The following is a 13,148-nucleotide window of genomic DNA, read 5'->3' as shown; positions in this document are numbered from 1 at the left end:
TGTTAGCCATAGGTACGAATACACAGCCCCTGAAAGGAAAGTTTGAATTCATGACCTTTTAAACATTTAAAGGTACATGAATTATGAATGAATTGAGGTGTAGTTACCATCCATATCCATCCCTCTATAATGTTTGGATACATAAATCATAAAAATTGTAGCTAAAAGGGTAACAAATTTTCTAAGGCTATATTATTAAACATAATACTTTTATAAGACTACCTTCTTGCATTTTGTCATGTTAGTCATATGGGGGTGATTACTATTCAAACCATCAATCTCTGAAATCCTTTGCCTCACACCTTACTCTAAGAAAAAGAAAACTGACATCAGGCCTGAATGACCTGGTCCATCACCTGCTTCCCAAACCCCATCAACATGTTCTATTCTTTTAGGAGTCATCTACACCTATTAACAAAACCAAAATCCTCTTGAAAACAACAAAAACACCAACAAAACACGGACACACTTACTTGATAAACAGACGTATGATGAAGAAGAATGTGTGTGTGTGCCGGGAGGAGAAGAGGCGTTATGTTGACGGTGACCACCCCTGCCTCCCCTCCCCCTGCGTCCAGTGTGCCTGTTCTTCTCCACACAGAGAGTTCAGACTGTGCCAGCATCACCAGCTCTAAAAGGGTTGATACTGATGCAAGCAAGAACTGTGGAGACACTTGTTGACCACATATAACACAAGCTAACAAGCTAAAAAGCCACTGAGGAATGTTGATGGTTGGACAGGCAGGGACGACATCAAGCGTGGTGGGCAAGGAAGAGAGGTCCACCAGGAGACTGCATGACACTTGAAACACTTCCAGCTGTTCACTGCACTCTGTGTTAAAGTGAACAGTGGAATGCAAATCAATGTTAGTGAGTTTTTTCCTATGTGGGGAATGTGTACGGGAGTGAGAAGCCCCAGGTGATGAAGGATGTGGCTTCTTTCCTGTTTTCTGCTGTGCCACGGGCTTCATGCTGGTTTCACATGAGAGCAAACATTCATTTAGCAGACACTTTAGGTCTGAGAGACTGTCAGCGCCTAAAACTTCACCCTTGAACAGACATTGTTGAAAGTCAGTGAGAGATGAATTACTTGAGAGAAGCTTCTTTTGAATAAACTCAAGGAAAAATCTCTCAAAATCCTTCACATAACTATGTATTGGAGAAAACTTGCAGTGGTTAGGACTCTGGGGTGCACTTTCAAATTCATCTTCACTTCCTTCATGATGATCTAACAATAACTCTGCGGGAAGACTTGCTTCATTGACAGCTTCAGCATCAGTCTTTTCTGCTGCAGATGCTTCCAACTCTATGTCTGATCCACTCTCAAATCTATCATTTAAATTTTGTTCTTCACTGCATTCAAAGATATCATCTGTTTTCTCACCATAATGTTCACTTTCAGTTAACTCTTTGTTATTTCCAGTGTCACTTTTAGTCACTACCAACTTTGTTTTGGTGTTGTCTGTAATACTGTTTGGACTAGAGATGAATGAGGTTTCAGCTTCCACTTCTAGCATATCACCCACATTGCTGCATCCATCAACCACTGAACTACTTGAACTTTGTCCATTTTGAGTAGAATCCTCCTCACTTGCCTCGATGCCAATCTGAACTATTCCGCACTCAGTAGGAGGGCTCTCTCTCGCCATAGCTTCTGGCACTGACATTGGCCGCACCACTGGGGATATCTGAGACAATGCCTGAAGCTGCAATGAAGCAAACGTGGCAATGCTCGTTCTTGAATCAGGCCGTGATGAAGAATTAGCTGGAGGTAGAGTGACTGAAGGAATCAACTTGTGCACAATTGCCTGACAGAGGGAAAGTCCTGCTAATAGTTCCCAAGCATCCAGAACCAAGAGGTGGTCTGTTAGGAGAGATGTCACTGTGGAGAGAACCTCTGGCAATCGTGATGCCTGAGTCTGTTGTTGTGTATCCAGTGGAAGTGAAGTCAACAGGTGCTGCAGGAGGGTGCAAACTTCATACACACTTGTTTGTGGTTCACCAACATCCTCAACCAACACCATACACTCCTCCCTTTTCTTCCTCTCTCCGATCATACTGAAGTTGGTGGTTTTCTTGAGAACACAAGTTTGCCTTAGAAGATCAGTTAAGTGCATCCAAGGATATGAAGGTTGCAAGGCATTGAAAACAAGAGTTGCTGTTTTTGTTATTTCATGAAAACCTCTATTACCATCGCCAGGGGGCTTGGCAGTGGCATCTGGTGACTGTGGCAATGAAGGACTTTGCTTTTCTGTTGTGCTTTGTCGCCTGCTGCTGGGCTCTGAGACAGGATCACTTGTCTTCTTCAGGACTTGACAAGTGTGATATAAGCACCTGAAAATATAAAAAAAAAAGTATGCATCACACTCATACAGAGCCACATTCCTGTTAATGGATGATATGTAATTTATATGAGAAATTATGAATACTCAATTTACTCAATAGTTGCTTACTCTGTAAGGTCATTTTTCCAACTAAATGGATATAATTTAAATGTCACTATCACTAAATATGTCTGTGCTGTTCATCTCTCACCTAATTCTACCGATTCCACTTTGGATGATAAATGACATATTCCTCCCACGCATCTCCCCTCTGACTTTACTATGCATGATGTTGATTGTTTTAATAATGAGTTTTCCTATGTCCTTTCTGGCCTGAATTTTCAGAGGGCTTATGGACTCAATGAATTTTATCCAACTGTCCTTGATAACTGTGCATCCACAATGGCACCCTGGCTGATCAAACTCTTTTACCTCTGCCCTCAATACCTGTCATTCCTTCCTGCTGGAAGTAAGCTTACACCCGGTCTGTACCGCTCTAACCCTCCAAACCACCATCCTATAGCTTTACCTCATATTTTTTCTAAAGCTTTTGAAAAATTCCTTAACACTTCCATTATTACTGCGACCTCACTCCACACTGCTTTCTACCCTAGCTCACCCCTATGCTATATTTTAATCTTTTCGTTTTGCCTTAGACCAACCTTCTTTGCTGCTAAAAACAAAATAAATAAATGCCCCAGATATAATACTTTTCAATAAACTTTCCTCCCCTCACCATCTTCCTGCCAACATATCTCTACCAATACATACTATTCCTGAAACATTTTACATTGTGCTATCATCTAATTATTCTGTAAACAAATATAATTTACTATTAAAATATTACAGGATTATAATCAACAGTTTTCTTTTATCCATTACCTGAGTAAGTCCAAAAAAATGTTGTCCAAGATGTATGGCCCAATCTCTGGCTTATCCAGGAGTGACACAATAAGTCTGTACGGCCTCAGGTCTGGGGGATTCTTTCCTTGACTGGTTCTCAAGCAAGCAACAATCCCTTCAACAAGGAGTGGCCTTGAAAAAGACTCAAAATAGGCATTCACTTCTACCCCATCATCCACTGTTGAGTCACTCACGGCACTGTTGAGGCGCTTAATGATTGGGTGTTCAGAAGAGAGGAGAGACAAGTTGATCTCAGAGCCCAGCAGCCAGGCATACAGGCGTCTGTAGAACAACAAACACCAGTTATATTTCATTGCTATTTCATACAATACTTATGTACTATATCCCTCAGGTTTACATTGCCTCTCCACATTCTGATACGTCAAAAAAATCACCTAAAAGGGAAATAACTCCCGTGTTACAGTTGTTACAGAGGGTTGCTGAGGTCCTTGATTCAAATGTCTGTGCACAAAGCATGTTAAAACATTTGCATGACTATTTATGACTACCCAGCCTACCTCTGTGACAAAGTTATCTATGATGATTGAAATGACTATCCGTATAGTTAAGCTCATCATATGATGGAGATATGTTCCATGTAATACTGTCATATCTTGAGCTATTGTAGAGTTCAGTCATTATGGCACAGCTTCAATAGAGATCTGTTCCTAAGTATGTTCAACATTTGTAAACTCAGAGTGCATGTTAAAAAATCAGAATAAATTATTGCATAGCAACATTTACCTGTACTTGCTTGTATTACACATACAAGAACATTAAAACAGCAAGTGCCATTAAAGAAAAAATCATGTAATAATCTACCAGTAATTTACCATTTTTAATACAGCCTGGGTTTGATTAACAAGGTCTTTATAAACTGAACATGGTCCGTGTTAGGAAAACAATTATTCTATTATAAAGGTACTGCTTGGCCCAGTAATATTCCCAAGTGGTATAACATCGACTAGTTGATTCCAAAGAATTTTTAGGCAAGTTTGGTCATACGCAAGAAGTGTGTACTAAAGCAAAGTTTGACATTAATTTTGATGTTAATTTTTATTCAGTGTGAGGACTGAGTAGCATCAACATGACACAGTAACATGAGAAAATAAACAATATGTCAGTGATGAACACACATCTTTATCTCTTGGTCTTTACAGGACATTTTGATCGTGCTTTAATTCATCTTGTGTTGATGAGCCATGCCAGCCAGTCATTTTCCTTATTATAATTCCTTTACAATTTAATACTTCACAGTGCACGTAAAGGAATGCAGTTTCTTGCATGTCTGGGGATCATCAGAGGGCATGGTAAAGGTAAATTTGGGGACATACTTGATAGCTGTGCATAGCTTTGGTGCTTATGTCCATTGGCCCTAGATCATGTGGTGGGTAAAAATCCACTACCTCGGGACACAGGGCAAATAAGACATCTAGGTTACCAGAGTTTACCTTCACCAGGTTTCCCCAGGTACTCATTTATCAATCAGCCCAAAAGGAAGGCAATTTATTTAAAAAATAAACAAAAGCCCACCTGTTGAGGGACATGTCTCTTCTTAGCAACACCAGTATGGCAGAAGTGACAATCCTCACAAGGTCATGGCGCAGCAACTGAGTGTTGTGCATGGGCAGCGCTGCGAGGGTCAGGTCCAGTGCTGCTCGCTGCACCATAACACTGCTGTCCTCCATAGCTTGACACAGGGCTGCAACCTGCACAACAGCCATATTGTACATGAAATTTTAATTTTACCTGTACTGGAAATTTTGCAATAGCATTATTACAGTAATATGCTAAATTATTAATTAATTAAATCAATGGTTTTACTTAATTACTCTTTCAGTCAACCATGTTACTTTCAAATCTAACTTTTTCCACACCAACATTCCACAAAGTTCTAAAACCTCATGCTATATATGTTATATTTTAATTCTTGACCTTCAAATGTTTGTATTCAAAGGCTATTTAAGTATATAAGGTATAATGGTATCAACTTCCCATTTTCACTGAATACACCTGACATTTCAAGGGTAACAAAAGTGTTAATAACTAGAAATAGAGTTTTGGGTTGAAAATTTTTTTTTTTTTTTGCCATCGCCTCACCTTAACTAAGCTAAAGGGTACTTACCATGACATCAATATTAGTACCAAGGATATAAAGCTGGTCCTCTGTTGAGAGTTTTCTGTTGTAGGAGGACATGATGTGAGTGATGCCAGGAAGACGCACACCGGAGTTCCCCCAAACACAGTCCCAGAGGCAACCAAAGAACTCTGCCTGACCCACACCTTCAGCCACACGAGACAGTAGCTGAGAAGTTCTATAGAGTAAAAAGACAACACAGTTACCAACTTACAAGTACAAGTAATATCTTCCCTCTCAAAAAATATACATGTGTAATGGGAGGTTATGAACAGAGAACCAGTCAGAAAAGCAGCCAGAGCTATGAAAGCCCTAACGAATCATATAAATTTACTGTTTGAACTTGTAAGGAAGAAGAGGTCTTCATGAAGGTGCTTTGATCATAAAATTACCTCTCAAGGTGGTCTGAACCTTCTTCCAATCCAGCCAAGATTCCAGAGAGGAAGCCATTGAGTCCTGGCCTCAGGCGTGGACCAAGAGGGACAAAATGTGTCTCGTAAACTGTCAGCAAGGCAGAACGCACATTCATAGCAGCACTGCTGAAGAGGGGAAACAGTCCTGCAAAGAAAGATGCAAGACTGACCAGTGAAAAACTCTGAACTAAGAAAACACAAAAAATGAGTTAGCAAACCACAGTTCAACTATTCAATCATATATCAACCTCTCTCATGTAAATAGACAAATATTCAGCTTACTTTTACCTATATAGCACGAAAATGACTCCCAGTGCATTTCCTCAATAAACTTCAAAGAGTAAACTGAAATGTGAACAAGTTCATAAAAGTGAATAATTACCAGCACTGTATATGAAAAGTTCCTGTGAGAGTCTGTTGGTTCCCATGCACTTGAAGATTATGTCATACGTTTCCAGAGCCTTCAGGTGCACCCCAGATGGAAGGGCTGGATGCATGCACTGGGCTAAGCGCTTACTAATGGTGATACGTCTTGGTACCACAGGATACTTCATATGTGACAAGAGTGCCTGCAGGAAACAGTAAATGATTGATGGCATGAGTTGATTAAAACAAGGCTTGTAATACCACACTCCAAAGATAGATATTTTATGTAATTCAAAACAAATGACAGCTGCAAGAAATGTCAGCAAGCACAAAACTATAGAAAGGGATGGAAAGGTTGATGTGACTATAAAAATGAAACTACAAATGCTAATGAGTTTGTTACACTGAGCCTTTTCAGTTGAAAAACTGAAGACCATTCAAAAAAACATTTAATAGACTTTATTATTATCCTTGCATAATGTATGAACAGGGAGGGCACTGTTAGCTTTACTGTCATTCCTGTACACTTACTTTATTGAGCTTGCCCAGTGTAGATATAAGGTCAGCCCATTCACTGGTGTTCTCAAAGTTGCGGAGAGTTTTGTCCACCGCAGCCACGTAGGCGCGGTACTTGGAATCGCCAAGTAGGTCATATTCTTCTAAGCTGAGTCCACTCATGCTACAAACACAATATAAAATATGGATATGATATGATGTACTGTTGATAGTCATTCATTTTAAGTTCAGCCCTTTGCTGGCATCCACTTCACATTATCCTGCATGGATATATCACTGTACATACACATGTACAAAAAGTCTTTTACAGATATTATCAAATAAATCTAAGACTGCCAGATGTATATCAAAGAGATGTTCATAAAAAATATAATATTTAAAAGGATATAAAAAAGATTGTTTTCAGTTATAAAGTTAAATTAAAATCCTAAAGCTTTATGAATGTATTATATGGATAGATATTTGTTTCCATTACAATCACACTATGTACTGTATTTTTCAGGCTATATGGTGCTGCATTTTATCTCAGATGCACCTGAATCTTTATTTAACAAGAGAAAAAACATAAGTTAAAACTGAGTAATTAATAGTAATGATCTTGTTCTTTAGAACTGCATATCAATGACCTTACTGAGTGTTTCCAAACTATTATTATTACTACTTTTAATAATTTTAAATAAAATTTTCTAAAAAAAATAATATATTCAACTTTAATCACCAGTAACTGTATAAACAAGAGTACCATATATTCTTCAAAGTATAGGTTCCCCATCCATCATTGTTTATTTAATAAGGCACCAAAACAAAGGCACTGTGTGACTGTATGCACGACCCTATTGCAGAGATTAGAAATATGATACACTGAGGTTATGACACACATGCCTCAGGCTCAAGTCCATCATGTGAAGTATAAGTAGGCTTGTACAATGGGAAAATCTTAACTGTATTAATGAACACTACAAATGGTGCTGTTGGCCCTAAACCACAACAAGGTGAATGACTATATGGTTGCAGGCTGAAGCATATTCAGCCTCTTGAGTAAGCACACCCTAGTACATGATGTCTTTCACAGAACACAAACTGCTCTACTTCACTGTCATGCTCTATGATTGTAAATACTTAACTCTGATAAGAAACAGTTATTATCTGTGTGAGAGATACATCTCAGTAGGAACTGGATAATATAGTACCATAATGTATTATTGGCATTTTTATAAGATGCAGCTGGATTCTTAAAGGTATTTAAGGGGAATTTTTTTCATATAACTTGCAAAATACAGTAATAATAGTGTACATACACTGAAGCATTAGATGGCTGTTATATAAACCAAGCAGTGTTGATCAAAGGAGTATTCTTTACAGCATAGAGGAAAGAGTGAGTAGTATACTTTACACAGACATTCAGCTTACCCCTCCACAGTAACTTTAAGTTTTGACTTCCTGGACACTCCGATGTTTGAACCTGAGGCTGAGGACATCATGCACTGCTTGAGGAACAAAAGTTTGCAAGCATTATTACACTACTATGGCAACAACATACTCAGCTGTAGTGGCTTCACCCTTGGTTATATTCAAAAGTAAGTAGAAAAAGCATACTTTCCCTGAGTATTAATGGCATGCAAAACATCAACGTTACATGCAGAAATCAATAATGGAATTGTTAGTACTTTAGCAATGTGGTCAACCATGCATCTTAGAGTATAAAAGTAATAAATATATATATTCATCTAATATCTAAAGCTAGAATTTCTGACTTTTTTATTACATCCCAAATTACATGAAGCAGCTAGGGACTTCATTACACTACAATAAGCTACAAACATCTTATGTCTAGTTTACATTACATCAAAAGTTCAAAACTCTCCAGCTGAAAAATTCATCAAATAGTATTCTATGGCTATTCATGGTCCACCAGAGGTAAATGCAATCCCTATGCCCGCTTGAACAAACATGTTGGCTATCATCAAAAATCTGGAACATCAGACCTCTTCTCATCTTTCCCTCACCTGTCAGGGCAGGTGTGAGCTGCCATGTCAGATAGCTGGAAACTTTCCATTGAGTTACCACTATGTTTGAAAGAATAGAGAATCAAGCCAACAGAATAGGCTGGGTTTTCTGATGGATATTCAATAACTCACCATATCTGCATCATCAACCAACTTGTTGAAATATCAGCCAAGTACTATAAGCCAGTTAAAACTTTACCAGTCGTGCAGGCACTCAAGAGGCAGGATGTAGATGAACCACACATAAGAGTGTTGGAAGATATATAGATAGAGATAGGTAAACAGCATGGCAACCATTAAACTCAATGAAAGAAAAAAAAAATCATATAGGAAAGATATCAGACAAGGTGACACGATAAAGAAAAATAACTATCAGTATAATCTGGGAAAATGCTTTGTCGGCTTATGGAAATGGCCTTACCCCCAAAGAAAATAAAGAACAAGAGCACTTGCCATGTTTGCATACAAAAATAAGGTGTAATGCAACCACAGGAGGGGTCTTTTGGTAGGATAAGGAAATGACGAAGACCCTACAACTGGTTTCACAACATTTACGAGATAAGTTCACTTTCTGCCTTGTGAACGATTCATTTCCCTGACATACACAGAGTACAGTGTTCCATGTCTGAAGGCAGCTCAAAATTCTACAGGGCCTTCAATGATACCAAATACTGAATAATTTGACACTCGCTGCATACTCCGCGCAACGCGAGTTTTTTCAGTTTTTCAAGATGAAACACAGTATGGTTGCATCTTGAAATTTTTCTTAATCTGACACGAAGCTTCAGTGTAGCAACAATAACCTAGATTTGCAATTTCAGTCCATACATACCAATGTAGAATAAATATTATACAACAAATATTAATATGTATGTTTTATATGGCTATCACAATTGTAATTAAATACTATGGACATAGTATAGTAAAGTATGTGAACAATCTCAAAATACCATGCTTTAACCCAAATCATGCTGGGTACACCTTCCTGTTTTAAATACAATAATTTCTTGAACATAAAATATACACACGTCAATCTTCACAAAGGTATCTATGTACATTGACCACAGTCAAGGGAGGAGAATAATTAAGACACCAATGTACCAATCAGTCTTTTCTAAACTAAAAATTTACTTTTGTCATCATGATACTTAATGCATGCCTATATAAAATGTTATTATTCAATTATAAATGTATACTAAATATTACTATGTTTAGGGTGAATGGAAAACGCTACAAGAGAGCCTATTAAACTCACGAGATAACCAGCCTGTGAGCAAACATGATCAGCGCAGACCTTAACTGGAGCTAGGTCAGAGCTGAGTATGGTAAAGAAAAAAATGGAAGAAATTATTAATCATGAGGGCCTGATTGGAAAGTATCTTAATATGAAATAAAAGAAAACAGAGAAAGCCAAAAATATTCAAGAACTCTGGAAGACATGAACTGAAAAAACAACTCAAGGAGTGAAGAAAAAAAATTCAGTGCGATCATAAAGAAAGAAATTTCTGTTGCACTGAAGATTGATAACCTCATCATATCCTTGAGTAATAATAGTTATGTCTAAGGCCCTGACATCCTGTTCCCTCCAAGAGCTCCCCCCAAGAGTATTATTCCAGATATCTCTAGTTTTCCTTGTTCATACACGTTTTTGCAACAGTAATGTCCTGTGTTTCTGTGACAAATTACTCTAGGTGTATGTAGAGTTTGGAATATCAAATGATTTAGCTTTTCCAATCATTTTGCTTACCCATTATTTGTTATCTGTGGAATATTGGTTCCAAGGCCCCCTCAGGATACTGGCATCTAAAAATGTTCAAGTCCCTTACACAAAAAGTCATACCATTCACATATAACCAATGTGCCTCATCCCTGCTTATTTAAAATCATCTTCAGATCACTTATAGGACCTAATATAATATAAATGCTATGTACATAGCTTTCCTGTATTGTTTAAAGAATAATAACAAGACAGCAATTGGTCTAGAGCATTCTGTGAATTTTAAGAGCAGAAATGCTGCCACTACCTCTTCCTTTTGTCTCATGATGATGATTACCTTCCTGAGATCTCACACACTACCTTATATAAATCTTTAGTTTTACCAACACATTATGTGTATTAAGTCTAGAATTGATGATATCAAATACATCAAACTATCTCAGAAATATTTACACTTGGCCTACTGCCATAATTACATGTACTGGCTTGCAGTCTAGAGGGGGTCATGAACTTCACAAATAACCCCAACTGATTTCCCCCACCTGATAAAGGATATGGAAGCTGTGGAAAGGGTGCAGGAAGATGATGTCTGGGATGAACTGCTATTTCAAAAGACATTAGAGATTCAACCTGCCATCAGTGATCTACAGATGATCACGGGGGGATGCAGTCGAGACCTACAAAATTATCAATGGGAAATATGATGCTGTTGAAAAATGTATTTCATGAAAGGGTGATAGGACCAGAGGGAACACCAGAAAAATCTGCAAGACCAGGCCCAAGTAAAATATACTGAAATATTATTGTGCATGTTGTGTTATAACTGTGAAAAGATATACCTGAAAAAGTTTTAAGGTCCAAACAGTGCAAGAATTCAAAATATGAAGTGACTATCACTGGGCCAATCAAGAACAAAAATCCAACTACTGAATCATAACATCCACCCTACACACACACACACACCACCGAGAAGCGAGGCTAGGAGGTGGAGTTACAGGTTGTACAGTACATGAACCTCTACCAGGATGACAGCTGCAAGATAGAATGTCTTAATAAATATTTCCTCTACTGCCATTTCCTATTATCAGTTTTTTATTTTTTTATTTGATAGTTTTTAAGCCCTTTTGAGTGTTCCGAGTCATCATTTGTTTTGCAAATGAATAATAACAATTACATGACCAAGTCAATTTCTCATTTTCTATTCTCATTTCCTATTTAACCAACACCTCTTCTGCTGTCATATATATTTTCTACTTGCCTTGAAACCTCCTGGAAATCTATTGGAAAGAGTGTAGAGATCAAAACATCTGTAAAATAGCCATGAAGTGTATGTGGGAACCCATGCGTCTGCAGGCAGCTAAATTCATGGTTCACCTCCGCCAGTTACAACAACGGCACAGAACGAAGCGTATCACAAATATGTATTAACAAAAAAAAGTAAACTTAACAAATTAACCAAACTAAATCTACCCTAACCTGACCTAACCTCTCTAACCTAACCTCTCTTCCTAACCTATACATAACCGGTCAACACGCAGGGGGTCAAGGTTAATAGGTCATATTATGGTTATTATTCATTTGCACAACACATGATACCCCAAAACACTCAAAAGAGCTTAAAACTATCAAATGGAAGAAAACAATGAAAATAGGAAACAGCAATAAAGGAAATTCATACAATATCACCAACACAAAGGAAGGAAGCACAGTGACTCTACAAGACTGCCGGGCTGGCAACTCCTGCAAGATGGAAATGTTGTGTAGGGTAACATTTTTGGCAATCAGCAGCAGATGCAGCTAATGGAGGACACCTGAGTTTTGCACACACCAGCAAAACCCCTGAGTCCCTTGTGTGCCTGAAAAACTCTCTCTCCTCATAACTTATATATACAAATCTATGCAGCAGGTTGCATAGGGGAGAGCGGTGATGATTCGGACAGTGGGATGGTCCGGACACAGCATTCAATGTAAAACCTAAGGGACTGAGTGCTGCAAAATCTTATGTGAATGTGCAAAACTTTGTTGTCTTGACCCACACAAGATAACCACGCCCTTACAGCTGTTCTTTTCATTGCGAGTCAGATTTTTTTTTTCTTGCATCTCCTTGTATTATTTTTAGGGTGTATTGTAAGCTCTCACTTCAGGAATATGGCAAGTAGCGAAATGTCCATTATTATGGTGACACAGTGATGCACGGCGAAGGTATTGCAATAAAACATGAACTGAACTGTGCTGGAAGTGGAGTGTGACCACCCATTTATTTTTCAAGGAGTCACGATGATTCGGTGAGTTGAATTTTTCATGATTTTTATTCATTTTATAGAAGTTTAAACAATACAGGTATTGCAAGTTATAAAATGTTTATTTTGGTTGATTTATATTCAGATATGTTTGTGAAAAAAGAAGTAAGCCATAATTCCATAATTCTTGAGATATTTGTTATAGTTCTCATTGTATAAATATTTTTTTCCTATAAATATTTAGAAAATACTTTTGTGTTTATACAAATGTCTTGTAAAAGATATTTTCTTGTTATTAGCCTTTCCAACTTAATTTATATTAAGATTATGCCAAGTAATACAAGTGTCTGTACCATCCCATCACCCCTGTCCGAACCATCACCATGGGTGGCGATGGTGCGGACGATTTAGAAACTTGTGTCATCACCTACTACTGAAAACTAGAAATAGCTACGGGTTTGATATTAACAAACTAAAGAGCCAAAGGTAAATCTTAAGAATAGCAGCTCCTAGCGGGTGCGCATTT

General features: G+C 37.9%; 1 protein-coding gene across 4 annotated transcripts in view; it reads right to left on the bottom strand.

Annotated features, from left to right (window-relative positions):
• Positions 1 to 12,679, bottom strand: part of LOC127004123 (protein dopey-1 homolog) — a 30,504-nt gene extending 17,825 nt beyond the window's left edge. The window contains exons 1-9 of one of the 4 annotated variants that reach the window (XM_050871508.1): positions 8,070 to 8,376; positions 6,675 to 6,822; positions 6,160 to 6,346; positions 5,757 to 5,922; positions 5,353 to 5,542; positions 4,761 to 4,936; positions 3,207 to 3,509; positions 2,192 to 2,334; positions 474 to 631 (exon numbers count right to left, since the gene is read on the bottom strand). In XM_050871508.1, coding sequence (XP_050727465.1) covers positions 474 to 631; positions 2,192 to 2,334; positions 3,207 to 3,509; positions 4,761 to 4,936; positions 5,353 to 5,542; positions 5,757 to 5,922; positions 6,160 to 6,346; positions 6,675 to 6,822; positions 8,070 to 8,140 — 1,542 coding nt within the window. In that variant the 5' untranslated portion in view covers positions 8,141 to 8,376. Of the gene's footprint in view, positions 1 to 473; positions 2,335 to 3,206; positions 3,510 to 4,760; positions 4,937 to 5,352; positions 5,543 to 5,756; positions 5,923 to 6,159; positions 6,347 to 6,674; positions 6,823 to 8,069; positions 8,383 to 9,920 lie in introns of those variants that run through there. The other 3 variants (XM_050871507.1, XM_050871505.1, XM_050871506.1) reach the window with 3 other exon arrangements.
• Between the last annotated feature and the right edge of the window lie 469 nt (positions 12,680 to 13,148).

The sequence above is a fragment of the Eriocheir sinensis genome, chromosome 27 (genome assembly GCF_024679095.1).
Source record: "Eriocheir sinensis breed Jianghai 21 chromosome 27, ASM2467909v1, whole genome shotgun sequence".
Taxonomy (NCBI): Eukaryota; Metazoa; Arthropoda; class Malacostraca; order Decapoda; family Varunidae; genus Eriocheir; species Eriocheir sinensis.
This window is presented reverse-complemented; position numbering and strand designations above follow the sequence as displayed.